Below are 17,723 nucleotides of genomic sequence, written 5' to 3' on the forward strand. Positions count from 1 at the left end.
ATAGTTTACAAACTAAGGGCAGTAGACCAGGACTCATTGTAGTCGTTGGCAAAGCAAGGTAGCAAAACATTTCCTCCCATCTTACTGTTCATGTCAACAGAATTTCCTAAAACCTGGGCTAAGAATGAACACAATCTCTGTCAGAGGTGGAGAAGGAGCAACATGGATGAGTAGCTGTGTTTCCTTTAAGCACTTCTGGGCATCGGGAACATGGACTATTTCAAGAATCAGATGCCCCTTGATTTCTGGTTGTCAGGTGCTCCTTTGTGTTCAGATCAGGCCTCAGCACAATAATGTAGCACTTGGGAAGGAAGATGCAGCCCAGAAGCCCAGCACTGGAGGCCAACATAGAGAAGATCTGCACGGCCACCATGTACTTGCCCTTGGTGCTCAGGTAGGTGAGCACAAAAGACACCCAAACACTGCAGAAGACCAGCATGCTGAAGGTGATCAGCTTGGCTTCGTTGAAGGAGCCAGGCAGCTTCCTGGCTAGGAAAGCCACCGTGAAGCAGGTGGCAGCCAAGAAGCCCAGGTAGCCGAGGGCAACGTAAAACATGGCCACAGACCCTTCGTTGCATTGCAGGACGATCTCTCCCACCTGGGAGCGCATGTCGGGCTCTGGGAATGGGGGAGAAGAGCCCAGCCAGATGGTGCAGATGAGAACTTGCCCCCCAGAACAGGAGATGACAATGGAGTTGGCCAGACTCTTGCCCAGCCATCTCCTCACCCTGTTCCCGGGCTTTGTGGCCAGGAAGGCCAGCACCACCGTGATGGTCTTTGCCAAGACAGAAGAAACAGCAACTGAGAAGATGATGCTGAAGGCCGTTTGTCGGAGAAGGCAGGTCTCTTTCCTTGGGCGCCCGATGAAGAGGAAGGAGGACCAAAAGGAAAGCAGGAGGGAGACGAGGAGGATGTAGGAGAGGTCCCGGTTGTTGGCTTTGACTATGGGAGTTTCCTTGTATTTAATGAAGATTCCCAACACAATGCCTGCTGTTATAGAAAAGAAGAGGGCAACGGAAGCTAACACCATTCCCAAATATTCTCCATAAGCCAGGAAGACGATACTCTTGGGGACACATTGATCTCTGTCCTTGTTTGGATACTGACCTTCTGAGCATTTGGTGCAATGTTCTGCATCTGGGGAAGAGGAAAAAGAGTGGCTGCAGCATCACTTACATCCCTAATGATCTGAACTCGATTACATTTTGAAGAAATCCTAGAGATTTCTTCCTTATGGTCATTCCTTTCAACTCTCTTCCAGGATGTAATGAAGGTGATTAATCCTAAAGGAGTTGAGGAAGGAGCCACATTCCCCAATGTCTGCAGAAATCTCACAAAAAGTGTTTGAGACTGGATTACTGCCCTGTGTTTACTCTCTCCAGAAATACCTTCCCCCTTGGAGTCACCCACCTTCCTGGGCAGAGAAGGTCCCTTCCGCACACCGAGCACAAGCGTAGCAGCAAATGGGCTTTCCTTCTAGAACCACCTTGGCATATCCAGGTGGACATCTTTCTGTACACCTGGAACGAGGTACGGCCTAACCAGAAAGACAAGAAGGTGCAACAAAGAGGAACAGTTAGGAGTATTTGTGGGTATGTAATTCACTCATAGGGATGCGGGTGGCGCTGTGGGTTAAACCACAGAGCCTAGGGCTTGCCGATCAGAAGGTTGACGGTTCGAATCTCCGTGACGGGGTGAGCTCCCGTTGCTCGGTCCCTGCTCCTGCCAACCTAGCAGTTCAAAAGCACATCAAAGTGCAAGTAGATAAGTAGGTCTCTCTCCAGCGGGAAGGTAAACGGCATTTCAGTGCGCTGCTCTGGTTCACCAGAAGCGGCTTAGTCATGCTGGGCACATGGCCCAGAAGCTGTACGCTGTCTCCCTCGGCCAGTAAAGTGAGATGAGCACCGCAACCCCAGAGTCGGCCCTGACTGGACCTAATGGTCAGGGGTCCCTTTACCTCTACCTTAATTCACACATAGGGTGAATTCAAATGTATCTCTGGAATGCAGCCTTTGACCCCTCATCAGGGTCCTTTCAACCCCCCACTGACCATTGGGGTGACCAGAATATCTTGTTCTTCATAATTAGTTCAGGACAACTGAGGTTTGCACCACAGAACTCTCTTTCCTCTTCTCCATTTACCTGCTTCCCTGCTTAATAAATCTTCAAAGAAAATGGCAATGGAGTCTGAAATGTGATTTCCCCAAAGTTCAGGATTCGAATAATCTCTCAATCACTAATTAAGACAAATTTAATATGACTTTTCCAAATATTGGTTTCCTCATTCTGCAAGGTTTCCTCTTATCGCTGATTTATTTCCCTAATTATTTCTAGTTCACGTGCCATTCCTTAACATTAACCTTATATTACAATAGGGTTCGTTTGTTTTTAACTTCTCATCCTTCACCAACAGCTGTGCACTTCTCAATTCCTGCACGTACAATAGTTTAACATTTGCAACATCTACAAGTGAACTGAGTACACAAATTAAAAAATCAACAATAAATCAGTAATTATCATTTCTAAAATAAATTCCTTTCCATCCTTCTGCATGTATGAAAGCCCAATAGTTCACTTTTATTAGGGGCCTTCCCTTTTCTTCTTATCTACGTAGTCCATTCGGTTAAAGATTCTGTCCAGAATTCTTAAATTCTCAGTCTGGCTCGGAAATAGATGGTGTCTTCTCTGAGGACCTCTGGGCTCTATCCTTTCTTTGAGCACCCCAAATTCCCCTCCTATCTCAGCTGCTGTGGAAAGAAGGAGTGGTGGTTGCAGCTGTTATTGTACGGTCAAGACATCATTGATCAACCTGATATAGCCATTTTGCAGCAGTTGTTCAAGGAAAAGCATATTCAGGATCTCCTCGCCTTCTCCCTCTGTGATTTACCCTACCTTATTGAATTTCTTGTTCCACTCAATGGCTTCTGGGTTAATGGTGAACTTTATGCTAGCAGACGTCTCTCTCCTTATATTCCCAATTATCACAAGGCCACGAGACTTATTGGGAGACATCACCCAGTTCACAATAGCGAAGTCCGCTGGTCGCTGCCAGTTCTCATCCAAGCACAGCCTGCCTCTGGAAGTATTCAGACACTGGATTTCTCTTAAGAAAGGGTGAAACTGGTATGACAGGGGAAAGCACCAGCACTGAGAAACCTTGAAGCCAAGATGGATATCTCAGTCCTACTCACTTCAACCTCTTCTGATTTGGGGCCTGCGTGTATCTCATGTAGACTGGAATTCCTATTCAGACATTTCTATTACTACAGACCCTGCAAGGGCCCCAATTTTCCAGGGATGTCCCTGAATTAGAGACAGTTTTTCCTTAGAATTTCCCACTTTTCCTTAGAATGTTGCTATTTTCATTGGAGAAATGTTGGCAGATGTGGAGTTATCCAACCCACAGGGCGTCCAATCCTATATCAGGAATTTTTAGTTTTTTTATATTTTAGTATGAATTTCTTTATGTTGGGAGATGCCCAGAGTGCCGAGGCAACTGAAGAAGATGTGTGGGGTATAAACAGTGCTATTTTTCTAGAAAGGAAGGTGCCGGAACTCACCAAGAACACCTCCCTCTGAGAATGGCAATGGCACCCACCTGAGAGGTGCCAAAACTGAGTTCTGAGGAGTTCCCCCCTGAAAAAGCCCTGGGTATAAACTGTAAGATTATCATTATGGAATGGGCCGTCTCTATTTTCATCTGAGAAATGTTGGGTGGTATGCTACTATTACTAATACTAATAGTAACTATGATATTTTACAGGTCTATCCCCAGTCAAGATCAGCATCTGTGTGGACTGTAGTTTGCAAAAAGGGGAAGGAAATACCTGCCACGGCTGTAGCCTTTGGGGTCCCCATTGCTCTCTTTCCTCCACCATCAGCCTCCTCTGGGATCTCGAGGAAAGCGAAGCATGCAAGGCCTGAGCCACAGCTTGAACAGTGATGTAAGTGCTATAGCTGTCATCAGACAGGACTTTCTCATGGTCCCCTTGGAGCAATGGCTGCAGGTTCTCCTCCTCTCTGCATCTTATCCTGCCTTTCACGGACAACTGATGCTTTGAATATGAACACTGAAATGCTTGATTGAAATAATCCCGAGGTTTGGTCTGCAATTTATATTTGTCACCTTTGCTGCTCTTTATTCCAGTCTGAATTGCAAAGGACAGAGAACCATGGAGGTGCTGGAATATATTTGGAGGGAGGGGAAAGCCAAATCTGAATTCTAGCAAAGCTGTTGTGATCCAGACTTTCGCCCCTATTTCCTTCTCATAGAAATCGTGCAGTACCATGAGGATTATGATACCCTCTTCATTGGTTATATAGGCAACAAATACCCCAACTTGTCTCCATAGGAAAAAAGGTTCCCCAGGCCTGATAAATTGATATAGATCTTTTTCTGGTACTCTTTTTGAGAAAGCAATGCAGATCCCTTTGCTGAGCATCAGAGGTTTCACAGCGCTCTCAAATCTTTCTCCACTGTCATTGTCTGGAGCGAAGAGGCCAATCCACGTCCATCCAAAATGCAGGAGCAATTCAATAATCCCCTGGTACTGACTTTCCTCTTTGGGAGTCATCCGGTAGACAAAAGGGAACAGGGTTTTACCTTCAAGAAACTGGGCAGTGAAGCCATAACTGATCTAGCAAGGAAAGCAAAAGATCAGCTGTCAGGACTGCCTCTGGGTCCCAGCTCACAGAAGACCCACGCCCGGTGGATGTAATATACAAAAGTCTTTATTGAAGTTTAGTTTCCATTTCAAAGCTCTGGGCGCGCAGACCCACCTCTTGACTCTAGATCGGCTAAGTCCCCTCTGACTCACTGCTCCTCCCACACCAGTTTAAGATCCTAGCCCGGCTCCACCTCCTACGCTGTTCTTTCCTTCGCTGGGTCCTTCTGCCCTCTGGGGTTTCCTCCTTCCTGGACTCCTCTGACGCTGACCCCCCTTGGTCTTCCCCTTCCTTCCGGCGGGGTTTAGGACCTGGCTCCCTACCCGGGCTCCCTGCTGTGCCGCTCGCCTGTACATTTGAACTTGGCGCGCGCGCCCAGCCGGTAACCTTCCTCCTGACCGTTTCCCCGCTTCCTGATGTGGGCGTGACCAAACCTGACTCCTCTCCTCCCGCTGGTGGTGAGAGCACTGGTCCCGATTCCTGGGACTCCCCCTCCCCACTGCGCTCTGGTGGGGAAGCTGGTCCTGATTTCCAACTGCTGCTCAGGGACTCCCCACTGGCCCCTTCCTCCTGGGGCTTCCCCCCTGGAGCCCCCCTTGCTCTGGCCATCGGCGCTCCCCTCTGTGAGTCCTCCGATTCGCTAGAGAGGCTTGTGGAGTAACTCTGGCCACTGTCACTGCCTGCACCCCCCTCGGACTCCTCCTCCTCACTCTCCATTTGCTCCCCCTCCTGTGTCTCTCCCTCTGAACCCCTGACATCAGCAATTTATTTTACTTTCAGAATAACAGATATTTAATTATCTGAAATGACTGATATCTAAATCTCTGCTGGCTGAGGCTGATGGGAGTTTTAGTCTGAAACATCTGGAGGTGTCAAGTTGGTGAAGGCTCAGTTTTGAAAAAGGGATGTTGGGTCCATAGCTCAGGATTTTCCCATTTTAAAAAATATCCCTGCTTGACCCCTCCAAAGAGAAAGTAGTATTTTACGCAGTTGAAATTCTCTGTCCCTCCATGCTCTCCCACTACTTACCTGTGGGATTTTGTAGATGCCTGACAAGGCTGAAATCACTCTTGAGATGAAAGTGTTGCTTCTTTCAAGAACAGCCAGCAGGGGATTCTGTTCTCCACAGTGATAATTGGGAATATTGCATCCACTGCCTGCAGGCAGCTCTAGCATGGCGTCCGAAGTCATCCTTGCATCGAAATAGTTCTCATAGATGTTGTAGCCCAGGGTGATGTTGGGTAAGAGCCTGAGATCCTGGTTGATCTCTTGGATGGTGAAAAGGAAGGACAACATGTACCAGGTTAACCTAGGTGACTCCCTGCAATAAATGAATTATTTAAAAAGAGTGAAACATATTCATATTAATGGGAGGGAGGAAACATTATATGATCCACAAAGATTAGTATTTATTTATCTTATTGCTTTAATATCAAACCTTTTCCTGTCCAACATAGAACAAATATTTGGAGATTTCTGCTCCATGACCGGAACTTTGATGCAAACAGCACACAGAGCTGTTCAACAGTGGAACAGACTCCCTCGGAAGGTGACCATGTGTCATGGATGCTTCAGGTGAGATTCCTCTGGGTTCCTTCCATCTCTGCAATCTATGATTCTATTCTACTGTGTTCTATGAGTAAGAAATGAAGGCGCCCCTCAAAATGTGTGATATACTGGGAAGCTGTTTCATAGGTTGCTTTTGCTGCAGTGGTCTTTGGCTTCTTCCAATGGGCTAGATTATAGGTAGATAAGAGACCATTTGACTGAACGAGGAGAAGCACCAAATACCTCAGTCCCCTTTTAGTTACAAATGAGGCCTGGTGGCTTTCAGATTTGAGCGTGTGGTAAAATCTATAATTTTGCCCATGTTTGGATCAGTGACTCCACCAATGAGGACACACTTGAGGTCTGTATTAAAAAAGCGCAAAGATGGCGTCGTCATTAGTGGTAGCGTCGACTTAAGCTCCGCACCAGTTGATGCTGTTTTTATTATTTTTATCAGTTTTTTATTAGCTTTTATCAGCCTCAGTATTTTATCTTTGTCATTTGGCAGCTATTATATTTACAAAGCTTGAGTCAAGGGCTTGAGTTAAAAGTCTTAGAGACACTACTTATCAGCAGGAGTGGAGTTTAGACGCCCTATCGTGGGAAGACGCCGAGCTTCCTGATTTACAGCAGAAATTAGTAGCAGCTCTATCTCTGGGGAAATGCCTAGGAAAAAGAAACGACCGGCCTCATCTCCACATGTGAGCCCATAGCAGAAGGGCAAGCAGAGTAAAATGGACAATTTTGCAAGAGCACAGAACTCAGAACCTACTACATCAAATAGAACTCATTCCCAGGTCGGTGGGGATGCTTTAATGGGTGGAGATCACCCAGGGGAGAATGCTGAGATGAGCGCTCATGAACTACCATCTGAGGGGGCACCGCTCTATGCGGAAATACTTGCGGACCACTCCCTGCTGACTGCAAGAACAGTGGAGGAAATTAACATCAAATTAGAAAAGGTAAAGTATCTCCTGACGGAGTTGGTGCTCCTGGCAGCCAAAAATAGCTCACTCAGTACTAAAGACCATCGCGTACAGGGGTGTAACCGGTCTGGACTTGATAACCGAGAGACTACAAATACTAAAACCAACAAAAGCGAAAGTAGGGACCTGATCCTACAAAGTACTCAAGTAGCTCTCGATATATATCCTTTTAATGGTATGCTGCCTTACTGGAAATCAATCGACAGTGTGAAGAGAAACTTTAAGCTTTTACTAAATATCCATTGCAACACTCTGATCGCGATAACCTTGCTTTGCACGGACCCTCAGCACACTAGACTCATGCTGACATTTTCTGACTCAGCTACCCCTAAAATGCTACTGAAATATAGGGCCCTTTTACAGGACTATAATATTGATTTGAGGCGTGTTTTTAAAGACACAGAACGAAAACAACTACTGCCAAACTTGTTGTATAGCCGGACCGACCCCAAGCAATCAACGCCCTCTCTGCCGAAGGGCTTTCGCCATAGGGCCATGATTCATTCGGAAGGGCCGTCAAAGATGAATATGTGCGGTGAACCCAGCTGTAACACTCCCTTGGAGAGGAAAACGTCACAGCAAAAAGGCCAAACACACAAAGAACGACAGCCCAACCTAGATAATTCAAAGATAGGACACTCCATTACGCCTTTGGTAGATCCAGAATTTCACCACTCTCTACCCCAGCTGGAATCTGATCAGCCAATGCCAAGTGACGCCCCTCCCAAGGGAAATGGGACACATAGAAAGCCAGAGACAGATTTAATTGTCTTTGACGAAGACCTCCCAATGGTCCCAGCAATTCAGATAAGACCGTCGATGCCGGGAAATCGGGAAAATGTTGCAACTCAACCCCGAGAACAACAACACCGTGCATATCCTAAGAACGGTTGCATCATTACTGAAGTAGTGGGAGAACTGATAACAATTTTCCCACCACAATGAAGCCAAGCCAGTTATGAAACGTGCAGCCTTAACATTATCTCATGGAACATAGCGGGTTGGGCTAACAAACTAGGGGACGAGCCATTTCGTGAATATATAACGGGTTTTGACATAAGAATGCTGCAGGAAACTTGGGCAACTGACAACATAGTTCTCGACGGTTACGACGCCTATGAAATCAAGGCCTCTAAACCGCTCGGAAGGGGACGACCGAGGGGGGGCCTAGTAACTCTGGTTTCCACTCAGTTGGCGTCACAGGTTACTGAGTGCTCAGTTTTCGAGCAGCTGGCACGGGGGATCACTTTGCATCTGGAATCCAAGAGTATCATTCTTGTTTCAGCTTATATCCCACCATATACAGTGCAAACACAGATTGAGAGCACGTGGCGTAAATTCCATAGTTTCCTTTATTCCCTACAAATTAGGTACCCTGGATCGGCATTTTACCTAATGGGAGATATGAATGCCATAATAGGCTCAAATGATGTTAGCCTGGAAATAAAATTCCCAATATTAAGAGATCTAAAGGAAAATAGTGCCCTCTTTCTAAACCCACCCCCTCGTAGACATTCGAAAGATTGCCAAATCAACTATGCTGGATTCTGCCTGGCTTTTTTTACAAATAAGTCTTGACCTCATCATTGCTAATGGGGCATTCCCCGGGCACAGAGAAGGCGAGTATACATTCATAAATACAAATGGAGCTAGCATAGTAGACTGCTGTCTCACTAACAGAGAGGCCTTCGAATCAATTTTAAAATTCACCATAGATAATAGGACTGAAAGCGACCACCTACCTCTAATCATCTCCACTACTGGCCAAAACTCAATTCAGTGCTCTTACATAGAACATGAGGATATAGATAAAGCAAATGATCCAGCATTGCGTAGAAAAAAATGGACACCTGAGATAGCAATTGCAGTTGAGAATAGATTGAATTCACAAACTGCAATTAAGTTAAGATCAATTATAATAAGCAATTTATCAATAGACTCCTCCCTGACGGCTTACGAAAATCTCATTGAGTCCTTGCAGGATGTGGTCTCTGTCAACATAAACTCAGCCGGCAAGCCACGCACTGCTAAAGGGCGTGGTTGGTTTGACCAAGAGTGCCGCACAAAGAAGGAAGCCTTAAGGAACGCTTATTTGGCCTATAGAAACACTGGATTAAACTACTTACCTCAATCTTATTTCAAAATCAAAAAAGAGTATAAAGCCCTTTTGGCCTCAAAAAAAAGGCAGTCCAAACAAAATTCCTGGTCCCTGCTATTGAATGCCTCACTAAACAATGAAATTAACTCTTTTGGCAACTAGTCTCCGACTCAATGAAAAATAGTTCTTCAGCCCCCAGCTGTGTCATTCCAGCTCAGATTTGGGAGAACCATTTCAGAAATATATTTATGGAAAATCCAAACCTCCCTTCCAGCTTCCAGGAGGATGACAGGGCAGAATTGTCACTGCTCCCTAATTGGAGGCCGGTTACTGTGGAGGAAGTCCATACATTAATTGGGAATCTGAAGAGCGGAAAGGCTCCGGGGAAAGACTTTATCCCAGCAGAGTTGATCACATCAAACCAGCTCTGGTGGGCTCCGCTTCTGGCAGCACGTTTTATGGTAGTAAATAACTCGGGGAAGGTACCATATAGCTGGAAACATGCTATAGTAGTTCCAATCTTTAAGAGAGGCCACCCAAATGTACCTTCCAATTATAGGCCTATTAGCCTGCTCTTAATAATTGGGAAGCTTTATGCCCGTTTCCTCAGTAGCAAACTGACAACTTTTCTAAATGAACACAATATGCTATCTGAAGCCCAGGCAGCTTTTCGTGAGAACCATTCAGCAACAGACCACTGTCTAATGCTGTCCTTCCTAGCCGAGAAGTGTACCAGGCCTCTACAGGGTAAACTTTTTGTGGCCTTCATGGATCTGAAATCAGCATTTGACTCCATCCCCAGATCCCAGCTATGGTCCAAATTAAGTCTGATTTTGCAGGACAAACGACTTCTCTTTCTCATAAAAGCCCTGTATAATGGAACCAAACTGCAGGTCCGATGCGGTCAACAGGGACAGCTATCGAACAGCGTCGAGATGACTAGGGGGGTGAGACAGGGTTGTATTTTGGCCCCCACATCGTTTTGTCTATTCTTGAATGACCTAGAAGAGAGCTTAATGGACCCAGATGGACACATTCCAAAAATAGGAATGAGAAGGACCCCTTGATGTTATATGTTGATGACACGGCCATCATCTCATGTTCCAGACCGGGTTTGAATTATCTGTTGAGGAAATTTTCTGATTACTGTTCTGGAAATGGTTTATCCATTAATTATGAAAAATCGAAAATTTTAGTCTTCGAAAGAAGATTTTCCCGGTCTAAATGGGTGCTGGATGGCCATAACCTTGAACAGATAAAATACTTCAGTTATATAGGGCTCACATTCCAGCATACAGAATCTTGGAAGCACCATTGGCAAACCTCCCTTCAAAAGGTGGAGATTACAAAGCTAGCCATACTCAGATTCTTCTTCACAAAGGGTGGCAAATATGTTCCAGCAGCCTTAAGGGGTTTCAACGCAAAGCCCGTTTCCCAACTCCCGTATGCAGCAAATGTCTGGCATAATGGGGACCTGCCAAAGCTAGATGGCTTTCAGGCAAAATTTCTACGATCTCTGCTGCAGGTACCTAACTGCGTCCCCAACTCTGTACTTCTGTTAGAAGCTGGTGAATGCCCAATTTCAACTAAAGCGTGGTGGGCTGCCCTAAAACATTGGCTCTGGATTTCAGTGTTTAATCTGGGGAAGGGTTTGTACCAACACCTGACCAATGAGGAATTTGTCAGCAAATGGCAGAAAACCATGGCTAAAAAAGCCACCTCTATTGGTCTGTCTCCCCTCCAACTGTATAACCTGGGTTATGAAGGCGCCCAAAAGATTTTAAAGCAAAGATTATGGGATAATGCACACAGTGACTTGCGATCTCAATCACACACAGTCTGTAGTCCGCTGGCAGTAGGAGTACAATATGGGTATGTCTTTAAGTTAACATCTTACATCAAAAACCTGACAGTACCAAGCTACCGAAGGCTTTTTACCAAAGCCAGACTAAATGTCTTTCCTTCTGCAGTGTTAGATGGCAGGTTAAGAGGAGTTCCCTACCGGGACAGACTTTGCTCGTGTGCTCAAGACATCGATTCCATAAAACATATTTTGTTAATTTTTTTAAAACAGTGAAAGAAAGGAAAAAGTGCTGAGATTGGAGGAGGAAACCTTTAATGTAGCCCATAGTGGGCTGTAGGTATCCTGTGGTATTGTGTCAAGAGAACTGGGCTAAGGTTGTTCACAAATGATCCAAATAGAATAAACATAAAATAATTTTGGCAGCTTGGAAATTGCTAGAGTTTCATGCCTCCCTCTGGGATAGGAAACAGGTACCTATGGATTCCAAGTGAAGAAATATCAAACATCTCACTACTTAGAAATGGGACCAGTTGTGTATGTGAAAAAAGGAATAATTCCTTTTCATGTTTTAGAGACCTGACTCCACGAACAAGGAAGTCTCCTGATTCATATTATTTTATACATCATTCCAATTAAAGTACATCTTTCCTGCTCTTCAGCCACCAAAAGTCACCTAGAGGATCTTAAAATTCCATTTGTAAAACTATAACATTCCTTAACGACAGTTTCTGAATTGTCCAAATATAATAATGTTGAATGAAACCTTTGAGCCTGGGAAATTGCCTGAGTTTCATGGCATCCTGCAGGTGGGAAAATTCAGTGAATCCTTTTGAACCCTGACCAGATTCACTAACATTCTTGCATTCTTCTAAAAGCAACACAGAATCAAAGGTAGGAAAGTGTTTTCCTAAGGAAGACCCAGAGAACATGGAAATAGGAGAGGGTTGGGTGGAATCTTTTACTAGACCCCCCCCCCAGCTCCCATCACCCCCAGCCAGCAAGCCCAATGGTCAGGGCAGGGTAGTCCTCCAACATCAGCCCTTGCCTCCCCAGCCCTGAGAAAGGGGCTCTTTCCTTGATAAATAGGAACCATTACAAGGACTGGAGGACCATGAAACCCACCCACATATGATTTTATATACCTCTCAGTCCTGACGAAGGGTGTCTGAGAAAAGACATATGGAGGTTGCCTATAAAAGCGTTTTGGAGAGATGATCCCACTGATGAGAAAGTGTCCAGGCCGGTAGAAATTGCAAGCTTCCGTTTGATCCCTGACCAGATTCAAGGAGCATTTCGCCTTGTGGTTCCCGCAGACTCCAAAGGGCATCATGAGCAGCAGAAACAGCAACAGAAGGAGCAGGGATCTCATTCTGGCTTTGCCTCTTCCTCCTCTTACCTGCCAAGGAGCTAAAGCAGAAGAACCCAAAGACTCTTGCAAGGCCAGACTGGGTGGGCTTTCCCAATCTGGGTGGTTTTCAACTCTACCTTCGGAGCTCGGAAGCACAAGGCAGGCACACCCCTCTTTCGCCAGCTCTGCATCTTGACTCAGTCTGTCTCCAACACAGGAAATATTCTTTGCACCAACTTTTTCTTTCCCAGTCACAGCGCAATTAATATTGCCATGCTGTTGTTGCTTTCCAAGGCTTGTGCTACCCCCAGAAATATCTCCTGAGCTTTCAGAAGATGAGATGACTATAATTTTGATTATTCCAAGTGGAATAAGTTTCAGCACAATAACTTTCTGGAGTCTTGAATGGCTCAAGCGGCAGGTGCAGAGCTGGAGAAAAACATTTTGGACAGAAGTCAAGGGGAGTGTTTGGAAGTTGGAAGTTTGGCCTGAACTTTGCTCCCCAGGACCAAAGAAGGAGCTGGATCCGACCATGGACTCTCCTTCCTTGGAGGTTTTTAAGCAGAGGTGGGATGGCCATCTGATTCAGAGACAGGACCCCAGAGGTGATGGTGGGGAGAGAGGAGAAAGAGAGCAGCCCAAAATGAGAGAGGAACCCACATTGAGTCGCTAGCCAGGGAAGCCCTACAGCCCTGGCACCATGGGGGGCTGGTCCATCAGGACAAGTGGGGCAGCAAGCATAGCCTGCCCTTAGGAGCCCCCTGCCTGTCTGCCCCCTTGCTCACAACAGGTCCAGAAGGTGGCCTGACCGGCTGGCCAACTTCCTCCTCCTCCTCCTTCCCAGCCTCAGGGTTACCCAGCTCAGCAGGGCTTCCGTCCTGCTCTGTCTACTATGTACCTCATTGAGCGAGGCCCAAAGGGTATCCAGGGAAGACAGGGAGGAAAGGCTACTGAACAGGGACAGACTTGCAACCTGCAAGCTACAGTCGGAGTTGCTCTCGTAGGCTTCGTAGTTGAAGCTGAGGGGGCTGTCCAAGCCGGCGTCTCTCTGGGGAGCAAGGATTTTCTTCCAGCTTGGGGTCCTCCAGTGCACAACGTCAGAGTCCCCGATATCGAACTGGCTCATTGAAACGCTGATATGGCTACCGCAAAGGATTGTTGGGTTAATTTGTAATTAGTCATGAGCCAGAAAGAGATCCCTGCTCCTTCTGTTGCAGCTTCTGCTGCTCATGATGCCCTTTGGAGTCTGCGGGAACCACAAGGCGAAATGCCCCTTGAATCTGGTCAGGGATGAAACGGATGCTCGCAATTACTACCGGCGTGGACACTTTCTCATCAGTGGGGTCATCTCTCCAAAAGGCTTATATAAGGAAACTCCGTATGTCTTTTCTCAGACACCCTTCGCCAGGAATGAAAAGTACGTACTTCATAGTTTCATGGTCCTCCAGTCCTTCTAGTGGTTCCTGTTTATCAAGGAAAGAGCCCCTTTCTCACGGCTGGGGAGCCAAGGCTGTCCTCATGTTGCAGGTCTACCCTGCCCTGACCATTGGTCTTGCTGGCTGGGCTGATGGGAGCTGGGGGGTCCACTAAAAGATTCCACCCAAACCTCTCCCATTTCCTTGTTCCCTGGGTCTTCCTTAGTGAAACACTCTCCTACCTATGGATGCACTGAGTTTCCCCACCTGCAGGATGCCATGAAACTCAGGCAATTCAACCTTTGAGCTCTGGAAATTGTCTGAGTTTCATGGCTTCCTGGAGGTGGGGAAATTCAGTGCAAACTTTTGAACCCTGACCAGATTCATTGGCATTCTTGCATTCTTCTATTATATCCTTATACTGATATAATGTTATAAATGACCACCAACAAACTGTCGTTAAAGAATGCTATAGTTTTAAAAATGGATTTTTTAAATCCTGCAGATTAACATTTGGTGGCTGAAGAGCAGGAAATATGTGCTTTAATTGAAATGATAAATAAAATAATATGAGTCAGGATACTTCCTTGTTAGTGGAGTCTAAAATGTGAAAAGGAATTATTCCTTTTCTTCACACACACACACACACACACACACACACACACACCACACACACACACACCTGCTCTCATTTCTAACGATTGCAATGGTTGACAAAGTAGGTACCTGTTTCCTAACCCAGAGGGTGACATGAAACTCAAGCAATTTCCAAGCAACTGAGATTAATAATTTTATGTTTATTCTATTTGGATCACAGTTCTCTTTATACAACACAACAGGACACCTACATCTCAGAATGAAAAAATCTCTCTTGAAAATAGGTGAAGCACTGATTTTTTTTGGGAGGGGGGCGTTTGCGAAGGTAGGAGCTGTGCTGCCATGGGACCCAAGAAGACTGCTGCTGCAGAGCCTGGCGAGGGGAAGAAGGAGAAGGTTACGCTGGAAATGAAGATCATCCAGAAGCACGACGGTGGAATGCGTGTGACAGACCTCGCCAGGGAGTACGGGAGGAATCCATCGACCATCGGGACCATCCTGAAGATGAGGGAGAAGATCCTCGCGACTGATGCAGCCAAGGGAGTCACCAGGATCGTGAAGAACCGCTCAGCTGTTCTGGAGGAGGTGGAGAAGTTGCTGCTCATCTGGTTAGAAGAGAAGCAGCCTGCAGGGGACACAGTGACTGAGGCCGTCATTTGTGAGAAGGCCAAGGCCTTGCACGCAGACCTCGTCCAGGAACAGCCAGGAACCTCAGGCGAGCCAGAAGTCTTCAAGGCAAGCAGAGGCTGATTTGACCGGTTCAAGACAAGATCTGGAATCCACAGCGTGGTCAGGCATGGAGAGCCTGCCAGTTCTGATGTTTCTGCGGCTGAAGACTTTGCAGCGGAGTTCCTGGAGGTTGTGAAGATGGAGGGCTACATTCCACAGCAGGTCTTCAACTGCGACGAGACCGGGCTGTTTTGGAAGAGGATGCCCAAAAGGACTTTCATCACACAGGAGGAGGCCAAGTTGCCTGGCCACAAGCCCATGAAGGACCGTCTGACCCTGCTCTTCTGTGCCAACGCAAGCGGCGACCGGAAGATCAAGCCCCTGCTGGTGTACCACTCGGAGAATCCACGGGCCTTCAAGAAACACAAGTTCAACAAGGAGCAGCTGCGTGTCATGTGGCGATCCAACAGTAAGGCTTGGGTCACACGTGTGCTGTTTGTGGACTGGGTCCATCTTGCTTGCACCACCATCACCCTGCGGGAATTCTGGAAGGACCACTTTGACATCGTCACCTGCTTGAAGATGATCACCACTGCCTGGAACGGGATCAGCAAGAGAAATTTGAATTGCGCTTGGCGAAGCCTGTGGCCGGACTGTGTGGCATCAAGTGACTCTGATGCACCAGAGTCAACAGTGGTGGAGGACATTGTTGCCTTGGGGAGGACCATGGGGCTGGAGGTCACAGAGGAGGACATCAGCGAGCTGGTGGAGGAGCACGACCACGAGCTGACCACCCAGGAGCTGGTCGAACTGCAGGCAGAGGCTGCGCAGGAGCAGGCGTCGCTGGAAGAGGAGGAAGCAACTGAGGAACGGCTGTCCTCCAAAGTACTGAGGGACATTTGCCTGAAGTGGAAGGATGTGCAGGCTTTTGCACAGTGGCACCACCCTGACAAGCATGTGGTACATGACCTTGTGAACACTTTTGATACGAGGGTCATGTTGCCTTTCAGGGAGGTGCTGAAAAGGCGGATGAAGCAGCAGACCATGGGCAGGTTCTTCAGCAAGAAGCAAAGAGTGGAAGAGGAACCTTCTTTGAGTTGTCCCCCAGAGACTTAGAAAATGTACTGTACACTTTGCTGATTTTAAAATGTTTTTCTGTCATGTTTAGAAACTTAATTTATTGTTCCTTCAATTTTTGAAATGCTCTTTACAGTATGTGTGACTTTAAAGAGCACTTAATAAACTCTAGTTGTACCAAATTTGGCTTTGTTTGGACTTTTTTTGATCATAAAGGTAAAGGTAAAGGTACCCCTGCCCGTATGGGCCAGTCTTGACAGACTCTGGGGTTGGTGCGCCCATCTCACTCAAGAGGCCGGGGGCCAGCGCTGTCCGAAGACACTTCCGGGTCACATGGCCAGTGTGACAAAGCTGCATCTGGCGAGCCAGCGCAGCACACGGAAACGCCGTTTACCTTCCCGCCAGTAAGCGGTCCCTATTTATCTACTTGCACCCGGAGGTGCTTTCGAACTGCTAGGTTGGCAGGCGCTGGGACCGAGCAACGGGAGCGCACCCCGCCGCGGGGATTCGAACCGCTGACCTTTCGATCGGCAAGCCCTAGGCGCTGAGGCTTTTACCCACAGCGCCACCCGCGTCCCTTTTTTGATCATAGGAACACATTAATTGATTTTCAATGCATACCTATAGGAAGCCGTGCTTCGCAAGACGAAAAATTCGCTAGATGAAAAAACTCGTGGAACGAATTAATTTCGTCTTGCGAGGCACCACTTTATGCATGTGTGCTGGTCACAACTTGCTGCTTCCATGTATGTGCGTGACATCATTTTGAGCGTTTGCGCATGCGTGAATGGCAAAACCTGGAAGTAATGCGTTTTGTTACTTCCGGGTTGCCGTGGAGCGCAACCTAAAAACTCTCAGTTTCCTTCTTATTGTAATTTCTTTGACCCCCAGAAGGTCTCGCTGTCTCTTTTCTCAGTTCTTTCTTTAGCTGTCCCTTCTTGCTTGCTTGCTTTCCTCCTTTCCTTCCTCCTCCTTTGGGCGTGGGCAGCATGAGCTAGCAGTTTTTCTACGCCATATTGCCCCTTCTTTTCAAGCCACCTTCCAGGATCGTTCCCCTCTCAATCCTGCCTTCTCTTTCTCCTCCAACACCGCAGACGCTGTTGTTCTCTCGCACTTCTCCTTCACCGTCCACCCTTTGCCCGCTGTCTTCTCTGTTCTGCTCCGCAATCTCAAAAGGTGTCGGGCTCTAGGACTGGGGCTGGCCGTGTGGGACGCCGGCGTAGGGCCACGAGAGTTTGGGTTTCTCGCCCCGCTTGCCTCCGCGCTCTGATCTTTTATTCCTCCTCTCCAGTTTGGACCACAAGGATTAAGACCTGTAGAAGGACAACCAAAAGGAAATGTCCCTTAGGGACTCGGGCGCCTCCAGGTGCTACTTCCCCTGCCACCACTGACGGAGGAAGGTGGGGTGCGGGGGGGGGGGTATCGCCCCGAGTGTCATCCCTGGGGTGTGTGTGACAAAATCTCCCTGGGTGAATCGGTGCGAGCCTCCCAACTCCTCCTCACCTTGGTTCAGGGT

The 17,723-nt window shown here is 47.1% G+C and overlaps 3 protein-coding genes across 4 annotated transcripts in view; 1 reads left to right on the forward strand and 2 right to left on the reverse strand.

Moving 5' to 3' along the window:
* Positions 1-220: 220 nt before the first annotated feature.
* LOC309332796 (vomeronasal type-2 receptor 26-like) lies at positions 221-6,116 on the reverse strand (the record flags this gene model as incomplete). Its single annotated transcript, XM_081845965.1, has 5 exons — positions 5,695-6,116; positions 3,828-4,637; positions 2,893-3,120; positions 1,411-1,537; positions 221-1,137 (listed from the first exon to the last, which is right to left on the reverse strand). Exons 1-5 carry the CDS (start codon positions 5,959-5,961, stop codon positions 221-223), a joined length of 2,349 nt encoding a protein of 782 aa, XP_081702091.1. The 5' UTR covers positions 5,962-6,116.
* Positions 6,117-14,865: 8,749 nt separating this feature from the next.
* On the forward strand, positions 14,866-16,389 carry LOC309332981 (tigger transposable element-derived protein 1-like). The gene is made up of 2 exons (XM_081846390.1): positions 14,866-16,251; positions 16,344-16,389. The coding sequence occupies exon 1, from the start codon at positions 15,329-15,331 to the stop codon at positions 16,244-16,246; it is 918 nt and encodes a 305-aa protein (XP_081702516.1). The 5' UTR covers positions 14,866-15,328; the 3' UTR covers positions 16,247-16,251; positions 16,344-16,389.
* A 534-nt stretch (positions 16,390-16,923) lies between these two features.
* Positions 16,924-17,723, reverse strand: part of LOC309332886 (uncharacterized protein) — a 251,246-nt gene continuing 250,446 nt past the window's right edge. For both annotated transcript variants that reach the window (XM_081846206.1, XM_081846205.1), the window contains one exon: positions 16,924-17,520. In XM_081846206.1, coding sequence (XP_081702332.1) covers positions 17,237-17,520 — 284 coding nt within the window. In that variant the 3' untranslated portion in view covers positions 16,924-17,236. The remainder of the gene's footprint in view (positions 17,521-17,723) is intronic.

This window comes from Podarcis erhardii, assembly GCF_964252035.2.
Source record: "Podarcis erhardii genome assembly, chromosome: 18".
NCBI classification, from domain to species: Eukaryota; Metazoa; Chordata; class Lepidosauria; order Squamata; family Lacertidae; genus Podarcis; species Podarcis erhardii.